Source organism: Arachis duranensis, chromosome 8 (genome assembly GCF_000817695.3).
Source record: "Arachis duranensis cultivar V14167 chromosome 8, aradu.V14167.gnm2.J7QH, whole genome shotgun sequence".
Classification (NCBI taxonomy): Eukaryota; Viridiplantae; Streptophyta; class Magnoliopsida; order Fabales; family Fabaceae; genus Arachis; species Arachis duranensis.
The window spans coordinates 29,630,862-29,642,495 of NC_029779.3; the positions used below are offsets into that span (position 1 = coordinate 29,630,862).

The 11,634-nt window shown below is 36.5% G+C and overlaps 2 protein-coding genes across 2 annotated transcripts; one reads left to right on the forward strand and one right to left on the reverse strand.

The window, feature by feature from the left end:
* Window positions 1-2,010: 2,010 nt before the first annotated feature.
* Window positions 2,011-5,563, reverse strand: LOC127741149 (E3 ubiquitin-protein ligase RHF2A-like). Its single transcript, XM_052252902.1, has 8 exons — window positions 5,397-5,563; window positions 4,936-5,079; window positions 4,795-4,841; window positions 3,672-3,734; window positions 3,448-3,556; window positions 2,974-3,365; window positions 2,751-2,858; window positions 2,011-2,658 (listed from the first exon to the last, which is right to left on the reverse strand). Exons 1-8 carry the CDS (start codon window positions 5,400-5,402, stop codon window positions 2,337-2,339), a joined length of 1,191 nt encoding a protein of 396 aa, XP_052108862.1. The 5' UTR covers window positions 5,403-5,563; the 3' UTR covers window positions 2,011-2,336.
* Window positions 5,564-7,561: 1,998 nt separating this feature from the next.
* Window positions 7,562-9,170, forward strand: LOC110274832 (protein FAR1-RELATED SEQUENCE 5-like). Its single transcript, XM_021130158.1, has 5 exons — window positions 7,562-7,690; window positions 7,943-7,967; window positions 8,068-8,126; window positions 8,232-8,977; window positions 9,065-9,170. The coding sequence occupies exons 1-5, from the start codon at window positions 7,562-7,564 to the stop codon at window positions 9,168-9,170; spliced, it is 1,065 nt and encodes a 354-aa protein (XP_020985817.1).
* Window positions 9,171-11,634: the final 2,464 nt, after the last annotated feature.

Genomic DNA, 11,634 nt, shown 5'->3' on the forward strand with positions numbered 1-11,634 from the left:
CTTACACCCTTGCTAACTTAGGCATCGGAGTGTCTTTGCAGGTACCACCCCCCATTCACACGCGAGCACAAGTCGGACGGAACCTCCCGAGCTGCGTACCTACCCGGAGTTCTCATCCATCGCACACTTGGGCCGCCAAACGCCATCCGTCGTATTAATCTCCGGTTACCTACCGTAACAATAATAATAGCAATAATATGAGTTTATCTATTTTGGGTATATGTTAAATTTTTATAATTTAAATTTTTTATTAAAAATATTAAAAATTTTAAATTTTTAATATATTTATTTTATATATTTAAAATTTTTTAAATTAATAATAAATTTGTCATATACTTTTAGGATACATGTTAGCAAAATCCTACTAATAATAATAATAATGATAATGTGATGCACAAATCGGATGAATAGAAGAACCAATAGTTCAATACCAATTGTTCTCTCTTTAGGTTTCTTAGCTTTATTTTTATAAAAGTGAAAGCAAAGTGAATCCGAAAAAGGTTTTACTGTTTTAGTAACATTTAATTAATCACTAAGCAAAGAAATGCATGCATTATTTACTGCCGTGGATGTTATATTTGTTAACCAGACTGCTTAATTTCATGAATTGCCACTCTTTAAGCTCATATTAAATCTTATTAAATGATATGAATGACAATTAATTGCCAAGTGATTACACATTCGGTGTTTTGTGTAATCAGTACAGCGAATGTGTGGGAGAATTAACTATGAATTTGGTCACACAATAATCAATGTTTGGTTTTGTTATTATGTGGGTATGTTCCTCACACAGCTCAGGTTGAGACAGGTTCCGAGCGCACCGTTTATGACTTTAAAACTCTTCCTTTCTGGCGCGTGAATTGGCAACTCTATCTGACATCTTGTCGCCACTCTTACAAAATTGTCGGTGCCTCTAAATCTAAGTGTAACACATCCGGGATTCAGAGCATTGTATTTTGGTAGTTGGCACTTGAAATTTGTTATAAACAATGTCAATAAGAAAATAAAAATATTAATATAGAAAAATTTTCAAATGTACCGTCATACAGTTGTTACAGTTGTTTCAGTGATTTTTAACCGTTAATTTTAATTATAAAAATATATATAGTATATATAATTAAGATCAACGGTTAAAAATCACTGATACACCAATATGACGGTACACTTAAAAATCTTTCATTACTATATAATTTAAAGGTACGAAGATATATCATAGAACCCATTCAGAGCACAATTATAGAAGTGTAAATAAATTGTAACCCCATGACCAAAACATAAAAAAAATAAATTTGTGACCCTATCAAATGTACTCCCACACGACTTTGCTATGAGAAAAAAGATTAAAGATATCGTCAGGACTCTGAAATCGGTGTCATTGGTTATTTGTTTTCCTTCTCATTATTCAATGGACGCTTCAAATTGGTTTTGAAATGGGTATGTTCATGAAGAAACTAGGGAAAAGAGAGCCTATATAATTGGAGGCGATTCTTTGCGTAATGCGTAGCTTCTGTGTCTTGCGAGAATATCTGTGGATTGGTTCCTAATGGAATGCTTAGAATATATGATTAATTGATTATATATAGATAAACTGAATACCAACTACGCAGACTTTCGTGATTTTATGACTTGCAACAACTAATGAATGATTTGGATAACTTCATTAACAGATACTCAACCATTATTATAGAAGAAAAAGGAAGTCAGTGAACTATTTGGATGGGATTACATACATAATATCAAGTTTTGATCCACTCAATTCATTAATCCAATTAGGCAAGTTCTAATGACAGGTTGAAAGTTTCCCTATCAAACACATCAGAAAATACTCGTGATTAATAAAGTTTAAGAAAAAAGACGGTCAATTCAAGGTCAGGATGATGTTCATCCGATAAGAACCAACTAAATAGGCATCATCAAAATAAAATGAGCATCTCATCTCACCTCCCCTAATTGCAATGAAGCACCACAAATTGTTGAATCCCAACATGTCATCATTCAACTATTGCCGTGTTGGAGAACGATGATTTATATATTGAGAATTTTAAGAAACACAGATATTTATGGAAAGGTTATCTGAGATATTTGTAAATATTAAGTTTACAAGGTGAATATACATCATATATATAGGTTCCTAAGTTTTAGACAAAAGAGACCACTGCCGCCTTTGTTTTGTTCTTATTTTTGTCCAATAACACAATTCGTTGGTTATCTTGTGCAGGCCGCTTTGCTTAATAGGCAACGCACCACATCCATGCAATTTCATAACCTCCAATGAAATTAAAGATTTTACCTTTTGGACAAAACAAATCTGAGTTGATGCAATTTCTTCTATATGCTTAACTAGAACTAGAACCTGCAGCACAAGATGTTTTTGTGTTGGTGTCTCTCAGTTGACTCCCTTCAGTTTCTGTTAAAAGCTGATCACTTGATCCCTGACCTGAACCATGCTCCAAATTACTTGGTGCAGTATTGCTATTGGTATTGCTATTACTTCTGTTACTGTCTCTAGTTTCCAGGCGTTCCATCATTCGTGACACGGTTGCAATCCCAGCATTAACTTCTCGTCTGACTTCAGATCCAATATCAGACATAGAAGTATTACGAGAGAACCATCTCTCCTTCCACCCTTTTGTGCTCTTGGAAATTGACTCCTTGTATCTGAAAGGAGGGTAGAAATTAAAGTTTGCAGTGCAACGGGAGAACTCCAATTATATTAACATGCTACATATAATGGTAGCTTTATCTTATACCTTGACGACACAGCATTTAATTTAGATTTCAGGGATTCTGAAAAGGACTGTAATTCCGATGGCCCCGCTCTATCCTGACTACTTGGAGAAGACTGGCTAGGAGATCTCCTGTTTTAAGTATCGGTTATGTGTTAAGAACATCTAAATCTAGAAATGCATGTAACTGAGAAATTAAAAAGCATTTAGTATGATTTTGAAATTCAATATGAAGTGTTGCAGTTACCTATTGTTAGATGATCCCTGATGATCAATGCTGTGTACAGCAGACCCAGATCCTGAAGCAGAAACCTGTTCAGCTAGAACAGGAGGAACTGAAGTAAGCTGTGGTGATTCTTCTCCAGTTGCAGGAGCTGGAGAAAGAGTGGCAAAAGCAACTGCAGGTGTTTGTTCACCATCCCCCCTCTGGCTGTGAGTAGGAGAAGAAGAAGCAGGAGCGACAGGAGGAGAATTGGGATGGGTCGACCATACCAAAAAATGAGGGCGACCTTGAGCTGATGACCTGTTTCTCTGGCCTTCCCTTCTTGCAATGTGACGTGCTCGGCCCATTGCAGCAGCAGCAGCCAAGTGTTGGATTATATGCTCCTCAAGATCAGCATCATTTGCTCCAACTGGCAACTGCATGAAGACATAACAATGACACAATGCATAAGATATGATAACAGATATGGTTGCAAATTAAAATAGGTAAACCACAGACATGTTGTAACTCAAAATCCCCCAGAGTTGGATGATGAAATATTGTGGCATTTCTAGGTGGATTTAACCTAAAGTTCCTCTCTCTTTCCACAGCCTCAAGAAGTTCCTGGCTGCAAAATCAAACCAGAATACATAAATATATCTTCAAAAGAAATAATAATTCGAAACCAGTGACAAAATAAACAACCAAAAAGGAAAAAAATAAAAAAGGAGGAAACTGAAAACCTGGATGGATCTTTGAGACTGATGGGTTGCCAACACATGGGACACTGGGAGCTTCTCTGACACCTAAAGATTGAAATCCAGGTCAAAATGAAACCTTGCTAACATTGCCAAAAGCTTCAGACAATGTTTGGTATTCACTACGTATATCAATGGTATAGAATACGTGCAACTTTAACTCGTCAAAAACTGATTGGAAGATTTTCCAGAAAATTTTACTTGATACACATTTTACTTGGGTGGAAAAGTAAGGTAAGGCTTCATGGAGAAGGGAACAGTACGTGAGGAGAAAGTGTAAGCAACAACAATAAAACAATGAAACCTTTCCCATACGGTTGGATGAGTACCAACTGCCATGTATGTGAGAATTTAAAATTTGATTCTGAAAATGAGACTAATAAATTCCTGATACCATTCCCTCAATATTAATGAAAGTTAGAACTATGTTAAAAATACATATTTGTTAGGCCAATGTAGTAAGCTTGAGTTTGGGCCAAACTGATTTATGGTTTATAGAGTTTGTTGGGCACCACATTTGATATTCAGAGACCCTTGAACAACACAAACAAGATGAAACAATACTATCTATTGACAGAAAGAAAACTTCATGACTACAAGGAAAATACTGAATGGGCATGACAATATGTCATGAGCCAATGCTATAAGCCCTGAGAATCATTTGTATACTCAACGTTTAAGAATTTCAATCCCATGTATGAAATCCTTAATACTTCCTCTTTTAGCTGGTAGTGATAAATTGTCTTGAGTTGGGCATTATCTTAAGGTGTCAGTCATGCAAACCCTGTTTGTTTGCCCTCAAAATCAAAGTAGACACACACTTGTAAATAGATTGTCTAAGTAGTCCACTAGTCCTTCTTTGTGTGCCACTGAAGCATAAGAGAGAATAGAAAACTAAACCTATAGTCTTAGATTCATCACTTCAAGGAACCACATTGGCTTATATGAAAACATCGCAGCAGCTATATGCCTATATCCTGTATGGGGTAGCATCAGGATACAACAATAATATTTCAGTAAAAAATTCATCGTCACAGATACTGTACAGTCCTGACCAGGTCAAAAATACAGGACTAAACAGTTAACAGAGAAAGCCAAAGAACAATACCATTCCAGAATGCACTGAAAATGAAACTCATGCTTGCAACTTGTCACCTGCAGGAAGGGTGAAAGAAACCAGCATGATCAAAAGAGTCAAACAACAGTCATCCAAAGAAATGAACGTGATTAAAAAAAATTAGAGTCATACGGTGGAAGGATCACTGTCACAGAAGGCTTCAAGACAGATGCTGCAAGCATCGTCACAAGCATCCTGAATTCCACCCTCCACAAAAGCAGCAGCTGAAGTCAAATGCGCCTCAGACTTGCTGCTATCTTCAATCCCAGGGGATCCCTACAAAACAACACCATCCAAAATATCCCCAAAATCAGAACACAACTAATAAAAAAAATGTATGAAACACAAAGCTCCCGCCTCCCTCAAAACAGATTAAACATCGGATAAGAACTACGAATAAGCAACCGCACCAGCACACAACATAGCAATCTCAAATTCAAACGAATCAAATAATCCTCAGGAGTAATCGAATCAAATTGAGGATCGGAGCTGAATTCTAAACAGTAAAGTTGTTAAGACAAGTAACAAATGTTCTCCTTTTTGTTTGCAACCGAATAATCAGGGAAATCGGGAAAAATCTAATATGGTGTTACCTCCATAAATTTCGAGCAAGATTATTGGATGCCGATGCTGCTAAATCGAGATGCAAGAAAGAGAAACCCTAGCTGCTTCCACCGAGAGAGAGAGAGAGAGAGAGAGAGAGAGATTGTTATTCTGGCGTGGACTGAAGTGAGGTGTGGGTGTGGGTGTAGGTGTTACGCTTTCTCTTTGCTTTATGTTTTGTTTCTCTTTTTTTAATTATTATTATTATTATTATTTACTTTATCGAAGAAACCAAACGAGAGCATTCTGAAAGATGGAGTCAGCAGCTAACCTTACCTTTGGTCCTCAATCACTGCGATATTGACACGTGGCGTTCCATGGATTATCTTTGACGGATCCTCTTATATTACGCGCCATTCTTTTCTTTCTTCTCTCTTCCATTTACCATTTTACCCACCGCCCACCCAACCCAAACGCGGCAACCTTCCACCATATAAAAATACCAATATCTTGTTATTATATTATATGGTCTTTATATTGAAAATAAAATAAGTTAGAAACATTCAAACTTCAAAGCCATGGACGTGTGTCCATGTTATTATTCATTTATTTGAATATGTAAATTTATTTAGGCGTCATGAGGACACAACTTTAGCCAGTTGTGGACTTTTGACCATATATATGGATCATGTGTGAATGATTCCAAACCTTTGATAGTAGCTATATCTATAATTAGTATAATATAAAAACCAATTTATAATTATCTATTTTAGTATTTATATCTTTCATTTTTTCCATTAATTTTATGTGTCATTTATTTAATAACTCGTGTATTTTATATATGAACGAAAAGAAAATCTACAAATATATTACCACTCATGTATGTATGTATTTGTCACCGACTATGACCAACATCCTTTTGTTTGAACAGTCTATTGGTAGTGGGAGATTGCGTAATACCTGAAATATATTTGGTCTATTCGATCAGGAACATGTTACAGAGAACCAAAGGAAATATGATATGTGTGTATATATAGAAGGTTTGAAAGTATGCAATCGTATGCGAGTTTTCATTTTTCAACTGGCTAATCAAGTTTGCCATCGTATACAAAATAAATGACTTTACAACTTGTGTTTGTATAAAGCTATCTAATGAACTATAATCTGTTGAATGCTATGGCATGATGATAACTCGGTTTTTAACATGTCAAAACCACCGCATTTTCTTCATATACATTTAATTATTAGCCACGTTAAGCATCGATATAAACTATTTAATTAATATATTGTCATGGCTCGTGGAAAGCAAGTAAGGACTCTCTTTTCTTTTTTATCATCATAGGGGCCAAAAGCCCTAAGTAAGGACCCTCTCCGTAAAAGAAAGTACCTTTCTCTGTTCCGCTGAAAACTTACAAGAAGTACACACACAAAATTTCTATCCATCCGAATATTATCACTTGGAAAAGGATAAGGTGCCAAGAATTATATCGGTCAACTATTAACAACACTAATTAAAATTAATTAATTATAAGTTGTTATGTAAATTAAAGATTTAGTGGGTCAGTACAATGCAATTTGAAATAACAAGGATCGGTAACGTATCAACCTAGCATGAGACTTTCACGCCAATTACGAACACAGGGGTAGGACATACCGTCACACAAACTGTATCCTCATTCTTCTACAGGAGCAGGGCATACCATCACACAAACTGTATCCTCATTCTTCTCGCTGGAAGCGTTTCTTTCGTGGTGCTTTTCAATTCACAGGGACATCGCCATTTGTTCCATCGATGGTGACTGTGCCTTCACCCGAAGTCCACTTCTCTTTCGTAAAACTTTTCAAGTCACTGGAACGCTGACATTACCCATCAACGGTGACTGCGCCTACATCCAAATCCCGCTTTTCTTTCGTGGAACTGTTCAGGTCACTGGTACGCTGTCATTACCCTTATACGGTGATTGTGCCATCACTCGAATCCCACCTTGTCGCACCACCAGGCCCGTTGAAGAGAAGTGTGACGTCAGTGGTACAAGGTGTCACGCAACCATCTTCGGTAAGGTATATGTGTTTTCATTGAAGTCAAGTGGACCAACCACCGTTCCCGTGGAAGAGAACTGCGACGTGAGTGTTTGAAGGTGTCACGCAACCCTCTTCTCCTCAATCATATTCGGTAAGGTAAATGTGTTTTCGTTGAATGCAAGAGGACCACATAATGTCGATGGACCAAGCAATTTGTGAAGAAGCATTGTACATCACTATATATGATGATAGTGATCATTATAATTCTTGCAACGTTAATGTTCCGTCGCTTAGTGAAGATGACACACAACATGTGAACAAAGTACTTTGTGTGGTAGTAATATATTTGGTTATGTTTATTTGTAACTTTTTTTTTAGTTTGTTGTTGAGTTATTAACAGCAATAAGTTTTGTTGAAAGGATTGTGATTTCATTTGTTTAATTAGGAATGGTGTGGATAATCTTTCTTTCAACTATGCTAGAATAGTGCTACATTTTCATGTGATTTATTATTCTGTTTGGTCACCATGTTTAATTGATGTTTACAACTTTGATTAATGTTTGTTCTATACCAGTTTAGTTTCAATTGTTTATTAGTTGGTAATATCAATGGATAAGTGGTTGTTGGAAGAGTGTTCGCAAGTGTCTAACGGTGGATGGTTATGTCTTTTGTTGATATGTCCTTGGTTATGAATTTCAGGGGAAAGATCTATAAACGTTGTTCAATTAGAGGACGATGTAATGGCAGTGAATCATGAGGTGTGAAGTATTCTTTATTTTGCTGAATAAAGAAGCGAGGTATTGAAAATTAATTAGTTGAGTACTTTTTGTGTTGAATGATATTTTTTCTGAATGTCTTTGCAGTTATCCGATCACACTGAAATTCCAATAGAAGAAATCCTGTACGTAGGATTGAGAGTTGTTTCCTTGCAGCGGGCACAAGAGTTTTATTCTAATTATGTAGAAAAAGTTAGCTTCGTGACTAGGATTAGAAATACTAACTTTGACAAGACCAGAAAGGAATCAAAGATACCCATTAACCAATTGTTACACTGTAGTCATGAAGGTTATCGGGAATCTCGAGTGAAGGTAGCAACTCGGATAAAGAGAATAATAACAGCCAGATGCAAAGCAAGGATGTACATGATACTTGATAGGAAGAAGGATAATTGGATGGTGTCCAAATTAAAACTGAAGAACACTTATCCGTGTTCTGCCAAGCAAGCTGTGCATTACACTGAGTACAGAAAACTGACCATGCATGCCAAGTGTGTGATTCAGAACAACGATGAGGCTGGCATACGGCCCAACAAGACTTATCTCGCACTGACGAATGAGGTTGGTGGCTCGTTGAATTTGGGTTACTCAGAAAAGGACGTGAGGAACTACATTACGAGCAATCTGCGTTGTGCTGATGGAAACGCATATGTGAAGGAAATGATTAGCTATTTCATGCGAATGAAAGATATCAACCTGAATTTCTTTTATGCAGTTGATGTAGATAAAACTAACAAATTTAAAAGTGTGCTCTGGGTAGATGCAAGATGTAGGGCGTCTTATGAATATTATGGTGACGTAGAATCGTTTGATACAACGTACAGTAGAAACAAGTATGTTATGTGTTTTGCCTCTATTCAAAGATTTAATTATTTTCACATTTAGCATGCTTTTGTTAATTTTGGCGAAATTTATTACAGGCACGGACTTCCATTTGCATCTTTTGTTGGTGTCAACCATTACGGCAAGTGCACGCTGCTCGGATGCGCTTTGCTAGAAAATGAGAAAATTCGTAGCTTTGAGTGAGTCTTTAAGCAATAGTTAAGGTGCATGGGATCCCCCCACAGGCCATCATCACGGACCAGTGCAAATCCATGTTTGGTGCTATTAGGAATGTCCTTCCAGATACTCGCCACCGATGATGCATATGGCACGTTGATAAATCCCATTTTTTAGAGTTTATCTTGTACCTAATTTAGAGAATTTTATCAACTTTTTTCACATTTATTCAATGAAATAGCATGATTTCATGACTTTCTCCTAATTTGTGCTTAAGAGTGAAAACATGCTTTTTAGGCCTTTAATCAGCTAATTTTAATTCACCTTTGACTTCAAAGAAGTGAAGAGAAAAGCATACAAAGTGAAGAATTCATGAAAAATCAAGGATTTAGAAGGCATGCATCGACGCGCGTGCATGACAGACGCGCACGCGTGAATGTGAAGTCGCATGGCGACGCGTACACGTGACACGACACGTACGCATGAGAAGAAAATGTCCAACGACGCATACGCGTGACCCATGTGTAGCGTCGTAGCTCGCACGTGAACTCATTAAAGTGAAAATGCTGGGGGCGATTTCTGAGCTTCCCAGACCCAAATCCAACTCATTTCTGAGGCTATTACTTGCAGAATTGAAGGGGGGTCAAGGGAGGAATCATTCATACACTTTAGTTTTAGAGAGAGATGTAGAATTCTAGAGAGAAGGACTCTCTCCTCTCTCTAGATTAGGGTTCTTAGTTTTCTTCCTTTTAGATCTAGATCTCATTTCTCCTTTACTTTAGTTTTTCTTTACTTTTATTTGTTCTAGCATTTTACTTCTCTTGTAGTCCCTTTATATTGTTAATTTTAGTTTATGAACTATTATGTAGATCTTCATTTTCTTTCAATGCAATTTATGATTTCCATATCTTTTAATGTTTACCTTGATTTCTATATTTGATTTCTTACTTTGATTAGTTATAGCTTCCTTTAATTCTTACAATTTATGATGTTTACTTTTATTGCCCTCCATGTATTTGATGAAATATCTCTTTTAGTTATGAGTTAGATTTTTCTCCTCTTGGCTTGAATTGGGTAATTGGAGACTCTTGAGTTATCAAACTCTTTTGTTAATTGATAATTAGAAGTTGCTAATTGACTTGAATGCCACTAAAGCTAGTCTTTCCTTAGGATTTGACTAGGACTTGTGGATTCAAGTTGATTATATCCACTTGACTTTCCTTCATGGTTAGAGGTTAACTAAGTGGAATAATGGACAATTCTTGTCACAATTGATGATGATAATGAGGATAGGACTTCTAGTTCTCATTCCTTGCTAAGAGCTTTCTTAGTTATTAGTTTATTTCTTTTGTTATATACATTTCTTGTCTATTATTACGAAAACCCCAAAACATTCCTTCATAGCTAATAACCAAGCACTTTATTGTAATTCCTTGAGAGACGACCCGAGGTTTAAATACTTTGGTTTAATTTTTGTTGGGGTTTGTATTTGTGACAAACAAATTTTTGATTGAGGAATTGCTTGTTGGTTTAGAACTATACTTGCAACAAAATTTCATTTGTGAAATTCTTTACCGATAGATAATTTCTGCTCATCACACATAATGAAAAAGATACCGCATAAGCTCAAAAGATATGCTCGGTACAAAGAAATAGATGATAGAATGCATGTCACTGTTTGGAATGCCAGGTCTGTGGAATCTTTCGAAAATGATTGGTCTGTATTCATTGCTGAGTTTAACTTAGAGCAAAACAGATGGCTATCAGGTTCGTTTTGTATTGTGCTCTTATATTCTTCTTTTATAGTAGGTTTGTTATGCAAGCTCTATCTTAAAAATACTTAGTTCACTAAGTCTGTAGTTGTATGTTGTGATGTAGCTAATTGTTCATGATGGTGATTATTACTTTTTTTCTGTTAGTTTTGTAGACCTTTATGACGAACGTCGAATGTGGGTTCCAATCTATTTTTAAGGTGAATTTTGGGCTGGTATGAGAAGTACTCAACGGAGTGAGAGTATGCACACCTTTTTCGGTAGTTACTTGCATTGCAAGAGTGGACTGGTTCAGTTCGTGCATGAGTATGACAATGTGCTTGGGAACAAAGAGTAGAAGGAACTAGAGGATGATGCTACAGACTCTAAAGGAGTTGTCCCCTATTCATCGAGTTCTACAATTGAAAGACAATTTTAGCGTGAGTACACAACCTCTAAGTTTAGGGAAGTACAATAGGAATTCAGGAAAAAAATGGATTGTTTAGTCCGTGGTGTGACTCAATAGGGTGATTTATTTTGTGTGATCGTGAAAGAGCAATACCTATTATATGGGGAACCTAGGTCCTAGACGAACAATGTCGAGTTTGACCCATCGGCACACACGATTCGGTGCGAGTGCAACATGTTTGCATCAAGAGGTATTCTTTGTTGTCACTATCTTGCTGTTTACTTTTAGTACGGAGTAGACAGAGTACCATCTTGCTATGTCTCCCTCGATG

Excerpts from the sequence above, each read along its gene's own strand:
- LOC110274832 (XM_021130158.1), top strand. The coding sequence starts at position 7,562 with ATGTCGATGGACCAAGCAATTTGTGAAGAAGCATTGTACATCACTATA. Across the intron at positions 7,968-8,067 it reads TTTCAATTGTTTATTAGTTG|GGGAAAGATCTATAAACGTT; the intron begins GTAATATCAATG and ends TATGAATTTCAG. Across the intron at positions 8,127-8,231 it reads TAATGGCAGTGAATCATGAG|TTATCCGATCACACTGAAAT; the intron begins GTGTGAAGTATT and ends ATGTCTTTGCAG.
- LOC127741149 (XM_052252902.1), bottom strand. Across the intron at positions 3,735-4,794 it reads TTTCAGTGCATTCTGGAATG|GTGTCAGAGAAGCTCCCAGT; the intron begins GTATTGTTCTTT and ends TTCAATCTTTAG. Across the intron at positions 3,366-3,447 it reads GGGATTTTGAGTTACAACAT|TTGCCAGTTGGAGCAAATGA; the intron begins GTCTGTGGTTTA and ends GTCTTCATGCAG.